The 17115-nt window shown below is 47.0% G+C and overlaps 2 protein-coding genes across 7 annotated transcripts; both read left to right on the forward strand.

Annotated features, from left to right (window-relative positions):
- Positions 1 to 189: 189 nt before the first annotated feature.
- On the forward strand, positions 190 to 7837 carry LOC101076229 (BCL3 transcription coactivator). 3 transcript variants are annotated; one of them, XM_029839336.1, is made up of 7 exons: positions 190 to 255; positions 3976 to 4177; positions 5242 to 5330; positions 5443 to 5520; positions 5622 to 5789; positions 6984 to 7074; positions 7158 to 7837. In XM_029839336.1, the coding sequence occupies exons 1-7, from the start codon at positions 229 to 231 to the stop codon at positions 7274 to 7276; spliced, it is 774 nt and encodes a 257-aa protein (XP_029695196.1). In that variant the 5' UTR covers positions 190 to 228; the 3' UTR covers positions 7277 to 7837. The 3 variants fall into 3 exon arrangements, with proteins under 3 accessions (XP_029695196.1, XP_011616247.2, XP_029695197.1); XM_029839337.1 differs by lacking the exon at positions 190 to 255 and adding an exon at positions 3447 to 3613; XM_011617945.2 differs by lacking the exon at positions 190 to 255 and having other exon boundaries at positions 3445 to 4177.
- Positions 7838 to 9313: 1476 nt separating this feature from the next.
- On the forward strand, positions 9314 to 13241 carry LOC101075999 (mitochondrial import receptor subunit TOM40 homolog). 4 transcript variants are annotated; one of them, XM_029839332.1, is made up of 9 exons: positions 9314 to 9420; positions 10020 to 10233; positions 10320 to 10480; positions 10673 to 10774; positions 10857 to 10962; positions 11056 to 11178; positions 11822 to 11898; positions 11969 to 12071; positions 12786 to 12925. In XM_029839332.1, the coding sequence occupies exons 2-9, from the start codon at positions 10029 to 10031 to the stop codon at positions 12923 to 12925; spliced, it is 1017 nt and encodes a 338-aa protein (XP_029695192.1). In that variant the 5' UTR covers positions 9314 to 9420; positions 10020 to 10028. The 4 variants fall into 4 exon arrangements, with proteins under 4 accessions (XP_029695192.1, XP_029695193.1, XP_029695194.1 ...); XM_029839333.1 differs by lacking the exon at positions 9314 to 9420 and adding an exon at positions 9438 to 9659; XM_029839334.1 differs by lacking the exon at positions 9314 to 9420 and adding an exon at positions 9705 to 9815.
- Positions 13242 to 17115: the final 3874 nt, after the last annotated feature.

The following is a 17115-nucleotide window of genomic DNA, read 5'->3' on the forward strand; positions in this document are numbered from 1 at the left end:
CTTCCATTCCTCCACTCTCCCTCTCCATTCCTCCCTCACTACTCCATTCCCCTCCCACTCCTCCCTCCATTCCTCCCTCCACTCCTCCTCCTCCCTCCACTCCTCCCTCCATTCCTCCCTCCACTCCTCCCTCCATTACTCCTCTTATCTTTGGCTATTTTTACTGCTCATGGTGGGGGTGGGTATTTTCTGGGAATGAATCAAACAAAGGAGTGAAAAGGCTAAACAATGACTGCCAAGTTTGGATTATTTATTGTAAGTAATGTGGTGTGTGTGTGTGTGTGTGTGTGTGTGTGTGTGTGTGTGTGTGTGTGTGAGTGAGTAACAGGATTCAAGAAAAATGAAAAAAGACTTTCAGGACACTTTAGGAATTGTACAGATGTCCACCCAGTGATAGGTTACATGTTGATTTTACGAACCCTAACACACACACACACACACACACACACACACACACACACACACACACACACACACACACACACACACACACACACACACTGTCTCTCTCTCCCTTACACAGAAAGTAAAAGAATAAAAGTGAAACTTGGATCAGGTATCTGTTCCTGATTATCGTGTTTGTTGTGCAACTTTATCAGAAGGTAAAAACTCCAGATTTCCTCTTGGCATATTATTGCTTTGTCTCTTTAAACACTAACCCTTTAAACACTAACACTAACCCTTTAAACACTAACACTAACCCTTTAAAACACTAACACTAACCCTAACCCTTTAAACACTAACCCTTTAAACACTAACACTAACCCTTTAAACACTAACCCTAACCCTTTAAACACTAACACTAACCCTTTAAACACTAACACTAAGCCTTTAAACACTAACCCTTTAAACACTAACACTAACCCTTTAAACACTAACACTAACCCTTTAAACACTAACACTAACCCTTTAAACACTAACCCTTTAAACACTAACCCTTTAAACACTAACACTAACCCTTTAAACACTAACACTAACCCTTTAAACACTAACACTAACACTTTAAACACTAACCTAACCCTTTAAACACTAACACTAACCCTTTAAACACTAACCCTAAACCCTTTAAAACACTAACACTAACCCTTTAAACACTAACCCTAACCCTTTAACACTAACACTAACCCTTTAAACACTTAACCCTTTAAACACTAACACTACCCTCTTAAACACTAACACTAACCCTTTAAACACTAACACTAACCTTTAACACTACCCTAACCCTTTAAACACTAACCCTAACCCTTTAACACTAACACTAACCCTTTAAACACTAACCCTTAACACTAAACTAACCCTTAAACACTAACACTAACCCTTTAAACACTAACCCTTTAAACACTAACCCTAACCCTTTAAACACTAACACTAACCCTTTAAACACTAACCCTTTAAACACTAACCCTTTAAACACTAACCCTTTAAACACTAACACTAACCCTTTAAACACTAACACTAACCCTTTAAACACTAACCCTTTAAACACTAACCCTTTAAACACTAACACTAACCCTTTAAACACTAACACTAACCCTTTAAACACTAACCCTAACCCTTTAAACACTAACACTAACCCTTTAAACACTAACACTAACCCTTTAAACACTACCACTAACCCTTTAAACACTAACCCTAACCCTTTAAACACTAACCCTAACCCTTTAAACACTAACCCTTTAAACACTAACACTAACCCTTTAAACACTAACCCTAACCCTTTAAACACTAACCCTAACCCTTTAAACACTAACACTAACCCTTTAAACACTAACCCTAACCCTTTAAACACTAACACTAACCCTTTAAACACTAACCCTTTAAACACTAACCCTAACCCTTTAAACACTAACACTAACCCTTTAAACACTAACCCTTTAAACACTAACCCTTTAAACACTAACACTAACCCTTTAAACACTAACACTAACCCTTTAAACACTAACCCTAACCCTTTAAACACTAACACTAACCCTTTAAACACTAACCCTAACCCTTTAAACACTAACACTAACCCTTTAAACACTAACCCTTTAAACACTAACACTAACCCTTTAACACTAACCCTTTAAACACTAACCCTAACCCTTTAAACACTAACACTAACCCTTTAAACACTAACCCTTTAAACACTAACCCTTTAAACACTAACACTAACCCTTTAAACACTAACCCTAACCCTTTAAACACTAACACTAACCCTTTAAACACTAACCCTAACCCTTTAAACACTAACACTAACCCTTTAAACACTAACCCTTTAAACACTAACACTAACCCTTTAAACACTAACCCTAACCCTTTAAACACTAACACTAACCCTTTAAACACTAACCCTAACCCTTTAAACACTAACACTAACCCTTTAAACACTAACCCTTTAAACACTAACACTAACCCTTTAAACACTAACCCTAACCCTTTAAACACTAACCCTAACCCTTTAAACACTAACACTAACCCTTTAAACACTAACACTAACCCTTTAAACACTAACACTAACCCTGGCCAACAAACCTGACAGAAAAGATCCATGTGATGACACAGGCTGACCTCAGCCAGAGGGATGTCCTCGATTGCACAAGTTCTTTTATTTAAGATTAAGATTAAGATTAAGATGGACTTTATTCATCCCCGTGGGGAAATTGAATTATAGTAGCAGCGAATGCAGAGTAAAGAGACAGAAAAAAATAAATACAGATAGATTAGAATGTTATAAGCATATATACAGCATATATTATAAGCATATATATAATATATACATAATATAATATATACATATTATAAGCATATATACATAAATATAGAATAAATTAGAAATAGAATTACAACATAAACATTACACAATTATTGTTGAGTTGGTTTGAGTGAATTGTACAGTTTAATGGCGGACGGCAGGAATGACTTCCTGTAGCGTTCCTTAGAGCAGCGAGGCTGCAGGAGTCTGTTGCTGAAGCTGCTCCTCAGTTTGTCCACTGTGTTATGGAGGGGGGGGGGAGGGACTGTCCATGATTGTCCGCAGTTTCAACACCATCCTGTCCCTCACCACCTCGTCCAAGTTATCAAGTCTACAGCCAACAACAGACCCTGCCTTTTTGATGAGTTTGTTGAGTCTGTTGGCATCCTTTGCTTTAATGCCTGCACCCCAGCACACTACAGCAAAGAAGATGGTGCTAGCCATGACAGACTGGTAGAACATGTGGAGCATCCTGCTGCAAACACTGAAGGACCTGAGTCTCCTGAGGAACTAGAGTCTGCTCATGGCCTTCTTGTAGACAGCATCGGTGTTTGTGGACCACTCCAGTTTATTGTCCAGCTGAACACCCAGGAACCTGTAAGATGGGACTATTTCCACGTCCTTCCCACTGATGCAGACTGGGGAGGGTGGGGACTTGCTTTTTCTGAAATCCACCACCATCTCCTTCGTCTTGGTCACGTTGAGCTGCAGTTTGTGTGCTTTCCCACTTATCCAAGCTTTTCCGTGTCCATCTCTATTTCCTTTTCCCCCTCTGAGACTCGCAGGACACATTTCAGATGTTTCACACTTGTGTTGTTGCTGTTTGTTCTGTGACGTGGTGCAAAGGTGGAGAACACCCCCCATCCAGAGACCAGTCAGGTTTCCCTCTGCTAATCCCGTTGGTTTCATACGTTAGCGGCTGCTGCTACTGTCTGTATCATTTAACTTATCCTACTTCAGTTTGAAATGAAATGTTTCATACGTTAGCGGCTGCTGCTACTGTCTGTATCATTTAACTTATCCTACTTCAGTTTGAAATGAAATGTTTCATACGTTAGCGGCTGCTGCTACTGTCTGTATCCTCACCTTAGGGCCACTCTGGGCATGTTCAGGACTCTTTGCATTCCCGTTATTTGTCACGAGATGGAACGTGGCAGCTGTTTTACGAGATAGTGAGCAGACTTCTTGCTTTCACCATGAACTCACTTATTTGTGCGTCCCCCCCCCCCCCCTCCCCCCAGACCCCTCTTCATCTGGCCGTGATCACCCATCAGGCCAACATGGTGGAGGCTTTGTTGAGAGAAGGCGCCGACCCTGCTGCCCTGGACCGCAACGGCCAAACATCTGTGCACCTCTGCTGTGAACACAACCAGCAGGAATGTCTGTCAGTGGTGCTGTCGGCCGGAGCAGCGTCCACGTGTCTGGAAATCAGGAACTACGGCGGTAAGTTCTCCCCCTTTTTGGTCGGGACCCTGACTAACATCACTTTCTTCTCTCTTTCATCTCTTTCATCACTCTTTCATTACTCTTTCATCTCTCTTTCATCTCACTTTCATCACTCTTTCATCACTCTTTCATCACTCTTTCATCTCTCTTCCCCCCCTCTTTCATCTCTCTTTCATCACTTTCATCTCTCTTTCATCACTTTCATCTCTCTTTCCTCCTTCTTTCATCTCACTTTCATCTCACTTTCATCACTCTTTCATCTCTCTTTCATCACTTTCATCTCTCTTTCCTCCCTCTTTCATCTCTCTTTCATCACTTTCATCTCTCTTTCCTCCCTCTTTCATCTCACTTTCATCTCACTTTCATCACTCTTTCATCTCTCTTTCATCACTTTCATCTCTTTCCTCCCTCTTTCATCTCTTTCATCACTTTCATCTCTCTTTCCTCCTTCTTTCATCTCTCTTTCATCTCTCTTTCCTCCTTCTTTCATCTCTCTTTCCTCCCTCTTTCATCTCTCTTTCATCACTTTCATCTCTCTTTCCTCCTTCTTTTATCTCTCTTTCATTAGTCTTTCATCTCTCTTTTATCACTCTTTCATCTCTCTTTCATCTCTCTTTCATCACTCTTTCATCACTCTTTCATCACTCTTTCATCACTCTTTCCTTTCTCTTTCATCTCTCATTCATCTCTCTTTCATCTCTCTTTCATTACTCTATCATCTCTCTTTCATTACTCTTTCATCTCTCTTCACGCTCCTTTCACAGAATCAGATTTGATATCAGTTGTTCTTGAGCAACATAAATATGGTGAAGCTTTGCTGCTTTCAGCACCGTTTGGCTGGATGCAGATTGAAGCGTCCTCGGCTCATTAAAGTGAAAGTATTGATGTTTTAACTGTTCCCAGAGCTCATGTTCAGACAAGATGGGGGGGAAATCCAGCAGGGTGGATTCTTTCTCTTCTGTTTCTCCGCAGCCTCGTAGTTTAGAGCCCCGTTCTACATTTGTGACCTTTTCTGATCATCCGTCCATCTTCTGACGCATCTCCCGTCTCACCATTTGCAGGGTTGAGCCCCCTTCATCTGGCTGTCCAACGTGGACACAAACACTTGGCCAAAATGCTGCTGGATGCAGGTGCTGATATCAATGTGATGGTGAGTCCTTCTGCTGCACTGACAGCAGCTTTCACACCATCACATGAGATGTTTTACATTTACCGTCACTGTGGCTTCAAAACTGACCCCACGTGCACGTTCTCCTACTCAGGACATCAAAAGTGGCCTAAATCCTCTCATGCACGCGGTAGAGAGCAGTAATGCAGAGATGGTTCGCTTCCTCATCGAGGTAACGTGTGGACATTGAGGGGAAACTTGTGACTCCGCTCGGTTTCATATTCAGACCTTTTCTGTCTGAATCACATCATCTGTGTAACTCGTCTGTGGCAGAGCGGCTGTGACGTTAACGGCCAGTCCTACAGTGGGAACACAGCGCTCCACAGCGCCTGTGGAAGGGACCAGGTTGACATGGTGAGGCTGCTCCTGAAGAGTGGAGCTGACAGCAGCCTCAAGAATTACCACAACGACACCCCTGTGATGGTGACCAAGAACAAGAAGGTGATTGACAACTGACATATTTAAGTCATTTAACGTTCACGAACACAATCTGAAGTTCTGCTGCTCTACATTTGTGCATGGTGCTTCAGATATAGTCAAGGAAACAAAAAAAAGAATAGAAATGTTACTAAATTTCTTGTTATTGTTCAGTTTTGACTGATTAAAAAGGACACCTTCAGAATTGTCAAGACGAAAGTAATCAAATTTGTTTTCGCCCACCGGAGGTTACGGACGGGGGTGCATCTTTAACTCCCTTTAGAGGTGATATCTGGACATTGCAGGGTCTTTTACTCCCTTTAGAGGTGATATCTGGACATTGCAGGGTCTTTTACTCCCTCTAGAGGTGATATCTGCACATTGCAGGGTCTTTTACTCCCTTTAGAGGTGATATCTGCACATTGCAGGGTCTTTAACTCCCTCTAGAGGTGATATATGGACATTGCAGGGTCTTTTACTCCCTTTAGAGGTGATATCTGCACATTGCAGGGTCTTTAACTCCCTCTAGAGGTGATATCTGCACATTGCAGGGTCTTTAACTCCCTCTAGAGGTGATATCTGCACATTGCAGGGTCTTTAACTCCCTCTAGAGGTGATATCTGCACATTGCAGGGTCTTTAACTCCCTCTAGAGGTGATATATGGACATTGCAGGGTCCTTTACTCCCTCTAGAGGTGATATCTGCACATTGCAGGGTCTTTAACTCCCTCTAGAGGTGATATCTGCACATTGCAGGGTCTTTAACTCCCTCTAGAGGTGATATCTGCACATTGCAGGGTCTTTAACTCCCTCTAGAGGTGATATCTGCACATTGCAGGGTCTTTAACTCCCTCTAGAGGTGATATATGGACATTGCAGGGTCTTTTACTCCCTTTAGAGGTGATATCTGCACATTGCAGGGTCTTTAACTCCCTCTAGAGGTGATATCTGCACATTGCAGGGTCTTTAACTCCCTCTAGAGGTGATATATGGACATTGCAGGGTATTTTACTCCCTTTAAGATTAAGATGGATGGACTTCCATCTTTCATATCTTTCATATTTTCAATCAAAATGAGATCTGTTGCTGTCCTGTGTGCCTGAAGCAACTGTGACCTATAGGTGAACGTCCTCTTGATATTTAGCAGGTATACATGTGTCTCTCTATGTCTGCATATGTATATTATACGATGTTTGTATATATGACTCCTATTTTAAGATTGCGGATGTGTTACGGGGAAGAACGTTCCACCACATGAAGGCTCCAGATCACTGTGTGGCTGTCGGAGGCGGCAGTTTAACAGAAATAGGTAAATGTTTGGGACTCAACCTCCACCCTAAAATCATCTTCATTTATGTTCTTGCAGCATTTTAATTTTCCATTTTCCTCCAGGATCGCCCTCTCCCACTCCCAGTCGTGGATGTTCACCCTCGACGACACCTCACAGTTCCCGTCACAGAGCCTCCCCCTCTACAAGGACTTCATCCACTCTTGTATTTCCATATTTCTAGCAGAAACTATTCTTTATTGCATGTTGCTACTACCTTCCCAATGGTCCTCCAGAGACGCTGTCGTCAAAGGGAACAGGTGGACAGTCAAAGAATGAAGCTTCCCTTTGTGCTGTCCTGGACATCGAAGGAACTGAAGAATTCCTTTACAGCTGTAGATGCTGGAAGGGCAGAAGAAGATGTTGCTGTTGAGGCGTGTTGGTCGCAGCTGGACTGCTGCATGCACTACGGGCTGGAGAATTTCATTGACATGACATTTTTGGGTTAACTCATGGCTACAGAACTTAATGTCAGGTATTACGGGTATAACAACCTTGTTAGAAGTTTAGAATAAAATTACATGAAGGGAAAAAGAGAGGATAAATGCCTAAAATGGCTCCACATGTGAATGTTTTTGGTTACTCTAAGGCTTGAAGATTTGATTTTTCCAGCTTAATTTGCACATTTGTCATTTTAGCTTTGGATGTTCAAACGTGCTTGTTGTTCGCTATTCTTTGGCTTTTGTTCTGTATCTGCTGCATTATCACCTTTATTTTTTTACATTAAACTTATCGAATAAATCAAGATCTGGACTGTTTTTTGTAATTCTGTTAGCGGGCAGATCGGCGATTGTGATTGGTCAGTTAAAAGGCAGTGGGCGGTCCCTACGGAGGAGTCATAAAAGCACGGGCAGCTTATTATACATTATTATTGTTATTATTATTGATATTGTGGCTCTCCAGGTGACCAGATTAGCCTTCAGCTAGTCAGTACCTCGGGAGGGAGGGGGGGGGGGGGTCACGGCCACCTCTGGGGGCACAAGCTTGAGAGATGACGTCATAGGAAACAGCCACATAAGACAACTGACGGATGTCTGTGCATTTCCAGGTTCTGAGGTGCTGCTGTTGACGGTTGCTGTGGCGGTTGCTACGCCGGGCGTCGCTATGGTGACGCTCATGCCTGCTGCCTTTAAAACCCAACGCCTCGTGCATCACGTGCACGGCCTCAACACGATGCTTCCCAGTGAGCAGCATCTCTGCAGATGTTCCCTTAGATGGACCCTGTTTTCAGAGTTCTGAAGAAAAGAGCGTGGCGTTAGGGTGTGCACGCTCACGTGCACAGTTTCAATGAGCGCTGCTCACAAGAGCACGTTGATCCGTCCCAGGTCCCAGTTTGGCCACATCAGGTGTCCTCTCGTGCTCCAGGTGTGTCTCTCTGGTGGGTTAACGGGCCCCAGGCCCGGTTACAGAACTCATGAGCCGCTGGTCCAGGCGTCAGGCCGGAGGGGTGATCCTACAGCGACTCCAGGAGTGGACCGTGCACACTCCTGACCGTGCACACTCCTGACCGTGCACACTCCTGACCGTGCACACTCCTGACCGTGCACACTCCTGACGATCTCTAGCCAACCTTTCAATCACCACTTTGGTCTTTCAACCCAAATTTGATGCCACAGAAGTTTCTGTCTTCATTCTTTTGTCTGTAAATGTGGATTTTCCACAGGTGCGAGAGGCTTCCTCCAGTCAGACTCTGACTGTGAGCTGTTTTTGGTTGTGCTCCGTAACTTTAGACACGTTTTTAACCCATAAAGCTCAGGATTCTAATGTGTTTCCAGTTGCAGCTCAGAGATGAAGCTTCTAAAGGATACAGAACCAAAACCTTCAGCCTGGCTCAGCTGCTCCGTCTGAGATGATTGTTGGTGTTGCACCTGTATCAGCCTGTCACCTGTATCAGCCTGTCACCTGTAACGAAATGAAGAACACATGGGATGGATTTAAAGGTGCAAACCAATCCAATAAATGTTGGCAGAAACAAACATTTTCATGGTTATCTGCCTTGTTGGCTATTAAGACATGAGAGTGCATGTGGCACACCATAAAGAGCGCGAGCTATCGTTGTGGGACATTTATTTTAAATGATTTAGGAGCGACTCTAATTACCCTTGGAATGTCATTCAGTCCTCACGGAGAATCAGGATAACGCTCGATGACGTAGGGCCTTGCGTCATCGAGTGGGCCGTCCCAGCTGTCATTTGAGCCAATGACGACGGACGTAACAAACTCCTTGGCCAATCAGCGGAGTCGTCTCTAGACGCGTCAACGATCCGGTCTCGCACGGTGTCTTGAACTTTACCGGTATTTAACTACACCTGGACACAGGCCGTCACCGTAAGTGCATAAACCGGGATCCTCGCCGCACCACCGCCCGGTAGTGCTCGGTGGCGTCCACTATGGCCGTCGTAGCTCTGCCTTTTGCGGTTTGAACGCGAGTGAGGGCACATCTCGTGGTCGGCTCCACATGGAAGCCTAGCTAAAACCACTCGGCTAAACCACAAACCCTGCTAGCTTATGTTAGCTTATCAGATTTGATCCTTACGGCGCTGAATGTGCACGCTGATGTTTTATCCGTATGTACCAAACATGACATGATTCTTAATGTTTGACATGCTAATAGTGGTTTTGTAACGTGTTGTAAATGTGGAGAATGTCGGTCATTTGGGCCTTAGTTAAAGTCGTCCTGCTACTGCTAGAAGGGCAGCAGGACAGCTAGCAGAGTTTAGCAGGTAAGCTAACCCATCTTAAATGCAGGTGTCCGTTACCTTTTATCTTTAGTAAGTCTTCCCCCCCCCCCCCCCTCATAAAATTGTGTGCATGTCTAAGTGGCATCGTTACAAACTGAAACGACTTTTAAGCGTCATCATGCTGCAGGAGGGATGCATGATGTTTAAATCCAAGCCCTCATGTCTTTCTTTAATGATGTGTTGCAGTCAGAGAACATGGGCAGTGTTTTGGCGGCCGCCTCTCCCAGTCCTGCCCCAGCTGCAGGGGGCCAAGGGGTCCCAGGATTGGTGTCAGTCCCTCCAGGGTTCACTGTGCCCCCAGTGTCTTCCGTCCTCCAGGCATCTAGTTCTGAAACTCCAGGCTCAGATTCTTCTCTCCCTAATCCTGGCTCGTATGAAGAGTGCCACCGCAAATGTAAAGGTTAGAGTCTGAATCCTCGCCGACCATGTTTCCAGGTCCTTTTCTCTCTGGAACGGGCATTGACTCACCTTTGGTCTCTGTTCCAGAGGTGTTCCCTTTGCAGATGGAAGGGGTGCGGCTGGTGGTCAACAAGGGCCTGAGTAACCACTTCCAGGTCAGCCATACTGTTACCCTCAGCACCCTCGGGGAATCTGGGTACCGCTTTGGTTCCACGTACGTCGGCAGCAAACAGACTGGACCGGCTGAGGTACCCAGTTCAAATCACGCTACTAAAATGTTTTTGTCCTTTTTGTTCCTTTAACTCCAAAGAAGGAGAGCCAAGGATCCACTACTGCGTTGGTTTTAATTAGTAGCAGCATTAATGATCTGATGTAATGATGAGTGCGGCTCAGAAGGGGGCGCTGCCCACCTGACATCACACACTTTCCTCTTCACTCAGTCATTCCCAGTGATGGTTGGAGATATGGACAACACTGGCAGTCTAAACGCCCAAATTATCCACCAGCTAACAACGGCAGTGCGTTCCAAAATCGCCATTCAGGTACGTTAGCAGGCAGCCGGCGTCCAACGGCGCCGCCGCTGTCGGAGGCCGGGACTCTTCTCGTTATTTACGTGTGTTGCAGACTCAGCAGCACAAGTTCGTGAACTGGCAGTGCGACTTTGAGTACCGCGGCGAGGACTTCACCACCGCCGTGACGCTGGGAAATCCAGACGTGGTCGTCGGATCTGGTATTTCCTGTTGTGATGACGTCGGCGTTGCGGCTCCGTTAGGAGCGATTAAGGATTCTGCTTCGCTAACGTGGACTAAAATACTGTGTTCAGGGATTTTGGTGAGCCACTATCTCCAGTCTGTTACCCCAGCACTGGCGCTGGGGGGGGAGCTGGTGTACCACAGGAGACCAGGAGAAGAAGGAACCGTCACCTCATTTTTGGGCAGATACACTGGTAAAAGCACATTAACGAGCATTAACGAGCCGCTGACATCAAGATAACGGTGATTGTGACGATCAGTGTGAGGCTTCAGAAATGCTGTTAGCTGGTAGAGCCCATGACAGGATGCTCTGGGTGGTCATTGGAAGCGGCCCAGAGTGCAGCTCAGCATCACCCAAGTGACCCTGACTGACCCTGACCTGACCCTGTTCTGACCCTGACCCTGACCTGACCTGACCTGACCTGACCTGACTGACCCTGACCTGACCCTGACCTGACCTGACCTGACTGACCCGCCCTGACCCTGACCTGACCCGCCCTAACCCTGTTCTGCCCCTGTTCTGCCCCTGTTCTGCCCCTGTTCTGCCCTTGTTCTGCCCTTGTTCTGCCCTTGTTCTGCCCCTGTTCTGCCCCTGTTCTGCCCCTGTTCTGCCCCTGTTCTGCCCTTGTTCTGCCCTGTTCTGCCCCTGTTCTGCCCCTGTTCTGCCCCTGTTCTGCCCCTGTTCTGCCCTTGTTCTGCCCTGTTCTGCCTCTGTTCTGCCCTTGTTCTGCCCCTGTTCTGCCCCTGTTCTGCCCCTGTTCTGCCCCTGTTCTGCCCCTGTTCTGCCCCAGGTCACCGTGTGTGTGCTCGCAGGTCTTTGATAGCGTCTGTTTGCAGGTGATAACTACGTTGCCACGGTGACCGTAGGAGGAGCCGGTGCTCACGCTTCTTACTACCATAAAGCCAACGACCAGGTGCCCACAGTCGGTATTTCTGGACCCGTTTCCCCTGATGCTGGAGAAAACACCTGTTGGTCTCCTGTAGTTGCAGATCGGTGTAGAGTTTGAAGCGAGCACGAGGATGCAGGACACCACCACGTCCTTTGGCTACCAGCTGGACCTGCCCAAGGCCAACCTGCTCTTCAAAGGTAGGAGCAGCTCACCTTCAGAGTAACGTGGGGGTGGGTGGAGGCCACAGCGGTGGGGATGGGCCCTGGAGGGGGACCTGGGACCTGGAGGGGGCCCTAGAGGGGGGCCCTGGGACCTGGAGGGGGACCTGGGACCTGGAGGGGGGCCTGGAGGGGGCCCTGCGACCTGGAGGGGGCCCTGGGACCTGAAGGGGGACCTGGAGGGGGACCTGGGACCTGGAGGGGGGCCTGGAGGGGGCCCTGGGACCTGAAGGGGGCCCTGGGACCTGAAGGGGGCCCTAGAGGGGGGCCCTGGGACCTGGAGGGGGCCCTGGGACCTGGAGGGGGCCCTGGAGGGGGCCCTGGGACCTGGAGGGGTACCTGCTAACACCACTACAGGGGACGTTTGCTCCCTGGGCTGGTCCCACTATAACTGGGTCTCTGGGATCCAGCACTAATCATAGCTGCAACATCACGACTAGAAGGTTCGATGGTTCACTGCAGCAGACAGAAGTGGGCGTGGCCAACCGTAACGGGTCACGGCCTCCCATGTGGACGCCGGTGCGATGGGTCCTGAACATGTGGCCCAAAGGCCTGGTGTGTTCTGAGCTGCAGCTGTCCGGGTGCACATGAGCTAGTCCAGGTCCAGGTCCAGGTCCAGGTCCAGGTCCAGGTCCAGGTCCAGGTCCAGGTCCAGGTCCACCTTGTTCCATGAGTTCTGTTTCCTTTTACCAGGAACTGTCGACAGTAACTGGGTGGTCGGAGCGACCCTGGAGAAGAAGCTGATCCCGCTCCCTCTCACGCTGGCCCTGGGGGCTTTCCTCAACCACCGGAAGAACAAGTTCCAGTGTGGCTTCGGGATCACGATCGGCTAGCGGCGCTGCTGCCCCCCGAGGCGGCCGTGGCGTCACAGCTTGGACCAGCACAGAGACCCGGGACTGTTTTACAAATTGGACTCAGAGACTCTTCAATTTCTGGTGCCGAAAGACGAGGAAAGCTCCAGCGACCAGGGACGGGCCGAGCCGTGCTCCACCGGAGCGCACGTGTCTTTGCTTCATGCTGTAATAAACGTCCGCGGAGGCCAGAGCAGCTTCGCTCACGCATGAGAACAGTGGACACCAGAATCAAAGCGGTTAGAAATAATTTATGTTAGCTGTGATCAAGGAAATAAATGTGATGACCTTTTCTAAAGCGGATGTTGGTCTGACTCCCACACCAAACAATGCACGAGCCGTGGAGTGCACGTGAGCCGTGGAGTGCACGTGAGCCGTGGAGTGCACGTGAGTGCCACACTCAGGAGGGCGTGACTTTGAGGTGAACCTTTCACTCGCCTCCGGTTGGAACATTCAAGTTCCTGAAGACCCCATGAAACACCCTCTCACTCACACACACACACACACACTCACTCTCACACACACACACACTCACTCTCACACACACACTCACTCTCACACACTCACTCTCACACACACACTCTCTCACACACACACACACACACTCACTCTCACACACACACACACTCACTCTCACACACACACTCACTCTCACACACTCTCTCACACACACACACACACACAGAATCACTAACTAGACTCAGTCTTGCTGAATCTCGATACGTTTTGAGTAGAAAAGTCCTGCTTGTTCCATAAAAGGGTGAAAACGAGCGCAGAGACGTGGACGAGAGGCTGTTGCCCTCTGGTGGCAACAGTGCAGCGGGGGCTGACCCTAACCCCCTGACCCTTAACCCTAACCCACTAACCTTAACCCTGACCCTAACCCACTAACCTTAACCCTGACCCTGACCCTCTAACCTTAACCCTAACCCTGACCCTAACCTTAACCCTAACCCACTAACCTTAACCCTGACCCTGACCCTCTAACCTTAACCCTGACCCTAACCCTGACCCTAACCTTAACCCTAACCCACTAACCCTAACCCTGACCCTAACCTTAACCCTAACCCACTAACCTTAACCCTGACCCTAACCCACTAACCTTAACCCTGACCCTGACCCTAACCCTCTAACCCTAACCCTGACCCTGACCCTCTAACCCTGACCCTAACCCTCTAACCCTGACCCTGACCCTCTAACCCTGACCCTGACCCTCTAACCCTGACCCTAACCCTAACCCTGACCCTCTAACCCTCTAACCCTGACCCTGACCCTAACCCTGACCCTAACCCTAACCCTGACCCTCTAACCCTCTAACCCTGACCCTGACCCTCTAACCCTCTAACCCTGACCCTGACCCTCTAACCCTCTAACCCTGACCCTGACCCTCTAACCCTGACCCTCTAACCCTCTAACCCTGACCCTAACCCTCTAACCCTGACCCTCTAACCCTGACCCTGACCCTAACCCTAACCCTGACCCTCTAACCCTCTAACCCTGACCCTAACCCTGACCCTCTAAACCCTGACCCTAACCCTGACCCTAACCCTGACCCTGACCCTGACCCTAACCCATCCAGCCTAAAGCTCCTTCAGGTCACTAAATTCTACAGAACAAACCAGAACTGAGAGAGAAGCATTTTCATCAGTTTTTACAAACATTCGAGAGTCTTGAAAGCGAAACACATCATTTTCCAACAATTTTTGATTGTAAATCTTTCCCAAATAAGACTGCGACACAAATGCAACAACACCATCAGATTAGATTAGATTCAACTTTATTGTCATTACACATGTCACAAGTACAAGGCAACGAAATGCAGTTAGCATCTAACCAGAAGTGCTTAAGTAGCGAGTAAAACTGATGGGTATGTACAATATATACACACAATGATATGTTTATGATATCAATCTATATGTTTGTATTTACAGAGTTCAGATATGCAAAGGGTATATAAAAGTCTTTGCAACCAAGATAAATATATATACAGGCTGTAACTATGGTGCTGATGTGCAAAGTATGGAAAGCAGTGCAAGTAACAGATGTAAATAGTGCAAATAACAGATGTAAATAGTGCAAATAACAGATGTAAATAGTGCAAATAACAGATGTAAATAGTGCAAATAACAGATGTAAATAGTGCAAATAACAGATGTACAGTGATCCCTCGTTTATCGCGGGAGTTGCGTTCCAAAAATAACACGCGAAAAGTGAAATCCGTGAAGTAGTCAGCTTTATTTTTTATTATTATTTTACAACGCAATACTGAACTATAGAATGAAACCAAAAATCAAAACCTGTTTTAAAGCCCAAAATTTGTTTAAAACAATAATTTTAATCTAGTAATACAAGGTTGGAAACATGGTCACGGGCGTATTCCAGTCCCAGCTGAGCCTCTTCGTCCTGACTCCGCTCCGCTGTAGCGTCTGTTTCTACTGAAGGCGCAGGAGTCTTTCTCCGAGAGAAGAACATTGTTATGGGTAGTTGTTGGCGCTCTTTCTTTTCTGAGCAAGAAGATTTTTATAAACGGATATGCCACCTTCGATTATATTTGAGAACTGCAATGAACGACTCGCAAAAAAAATCCGTGAAGCAGCGAAGCCGTGAAAGATTAACCGCGATATAGTGAGGGATCATTGTAAATAGTGGGTAAATAGAGTTACTATAGAGTTACTATAGAGTTACTATAGAGTTACTAGATAGTAACTCTATAGTAACTATATTGGTTACTATATAGTAACTCTATAGTAACTATATTGGTTACTATATAGTAACTATACAATATAGTTGTTATATATAGCGAGTCAGGGTTGGGTTCTAAAGACGGGTCCAATCACTGGACACATCAGAGCAAATATTGATGATCCTGGATGAACAGCACCATCGGTTGCACCAAAGCAGTTAGCTCGCTGCACACCAGGCTAACGAGGGGATACGGTTAATCCTTGGGATGACTCCCTCAGGGGAATTTGTGATTCCAGCAGCAAATTATAAGAACAAAAGAGCAGAAAAAGAAGCACGAATAAAAGAATATCAACATATGAATTAAATAATATAAATAACTATAAAGAAAAAGCAGACGTGTCCCTTCTGTGTAGCATACGCCCATATATAACCTATATGACCCACAGCTCAGGTATGCTAACGCTAACCCTAGATTTAGAGAGGACAACTCTCTCTGCTCAGCTGTGTCACGGCTTCACCACACGATGGGAGTGGAGCTACGTAGCGTCTCCCTTCCCTTCGCTCTTTTCCAGCGGATACGGACATTTGAGGATCCGTTGGGCCCCAGTGGTGCAGTTGTTCGTCTCCACGGATCTAGAAGAGTCGTGCAGATACTTTTTTCTATGAGGCTTTGAATTTGAAGGGTCAGCGATCAGCGATCTGTGATCAGCGATCTGTGATCTGTGATCAGCGATCTGTGATCTGTGATCAGCGATCTGTGATCTGTGATCTGTGATCTGCTACATCCTGATGCTTCCTGGGGTCGTTTGGATTCACTCCTGCAGCTTGAGGGGCACATTCCCAATTATTCCAGTGATGACAGAGACCAGGGATGTTTTTCCTCTCCAACTGTTCTCGGACCCTGGTGACCTACACCTCGGATCCTGCTAGATTCCCTCTCCTGATGTAGAACATGTCCTTGTTCTGCTGTGCCTGGAAAGGCCCCAAGCAGGAATTCCTGATTTTAGCTCGGTGGTGCCGTGCAGAGGCTCGTCCTGCCTGGAAGCTTCCAGCTGTAGCAACAGCTGGGGCCACACGTCTGGGGCCACACGTCTGGGGCCACACGTCTGGGGCCACACATCTGGGGCCACACGTCTGGGGCCACACATCTGGGGCCACACGTCTGGGGCCACACGTCTGGGGCCACACGTCTGGGGCCACACGTCTGGGGCCACACGTCTGGGGCCACATGTTGGGGCATCTTTCTGATCTACGCAGGGATCTTATCTGTTTCATCCTGAAGAGGGAATTCTGACCCTCACTACTTTTCTGCCTCTTTGTTTCCTCAGGGCGATGGACTTTGGGTAGACCCCCCCCCCACCACACACACACACACACACACACACACACACACACCGCATCGTCAATCAATCTTTATTTATATAGCATCTGTGTGTGTGTGTGTTATATGTACACAGAAAGAGAAATTTTTAAGGTCAGTTGTCAAA

This window comes from Takifugu rubripes, chromosome 7 (genome assembly GCF_901000725.2).
Source record: "Takifugu rubripes chromosome 7, fTakRub1.2, whole genome shotgun sequence".
NCBI lineage: Eukaryota > Metazoa > Chordata > Actinopteri > Tetraodontiformes > Tetraodontidae > Takifugu > Takifugu rubripes.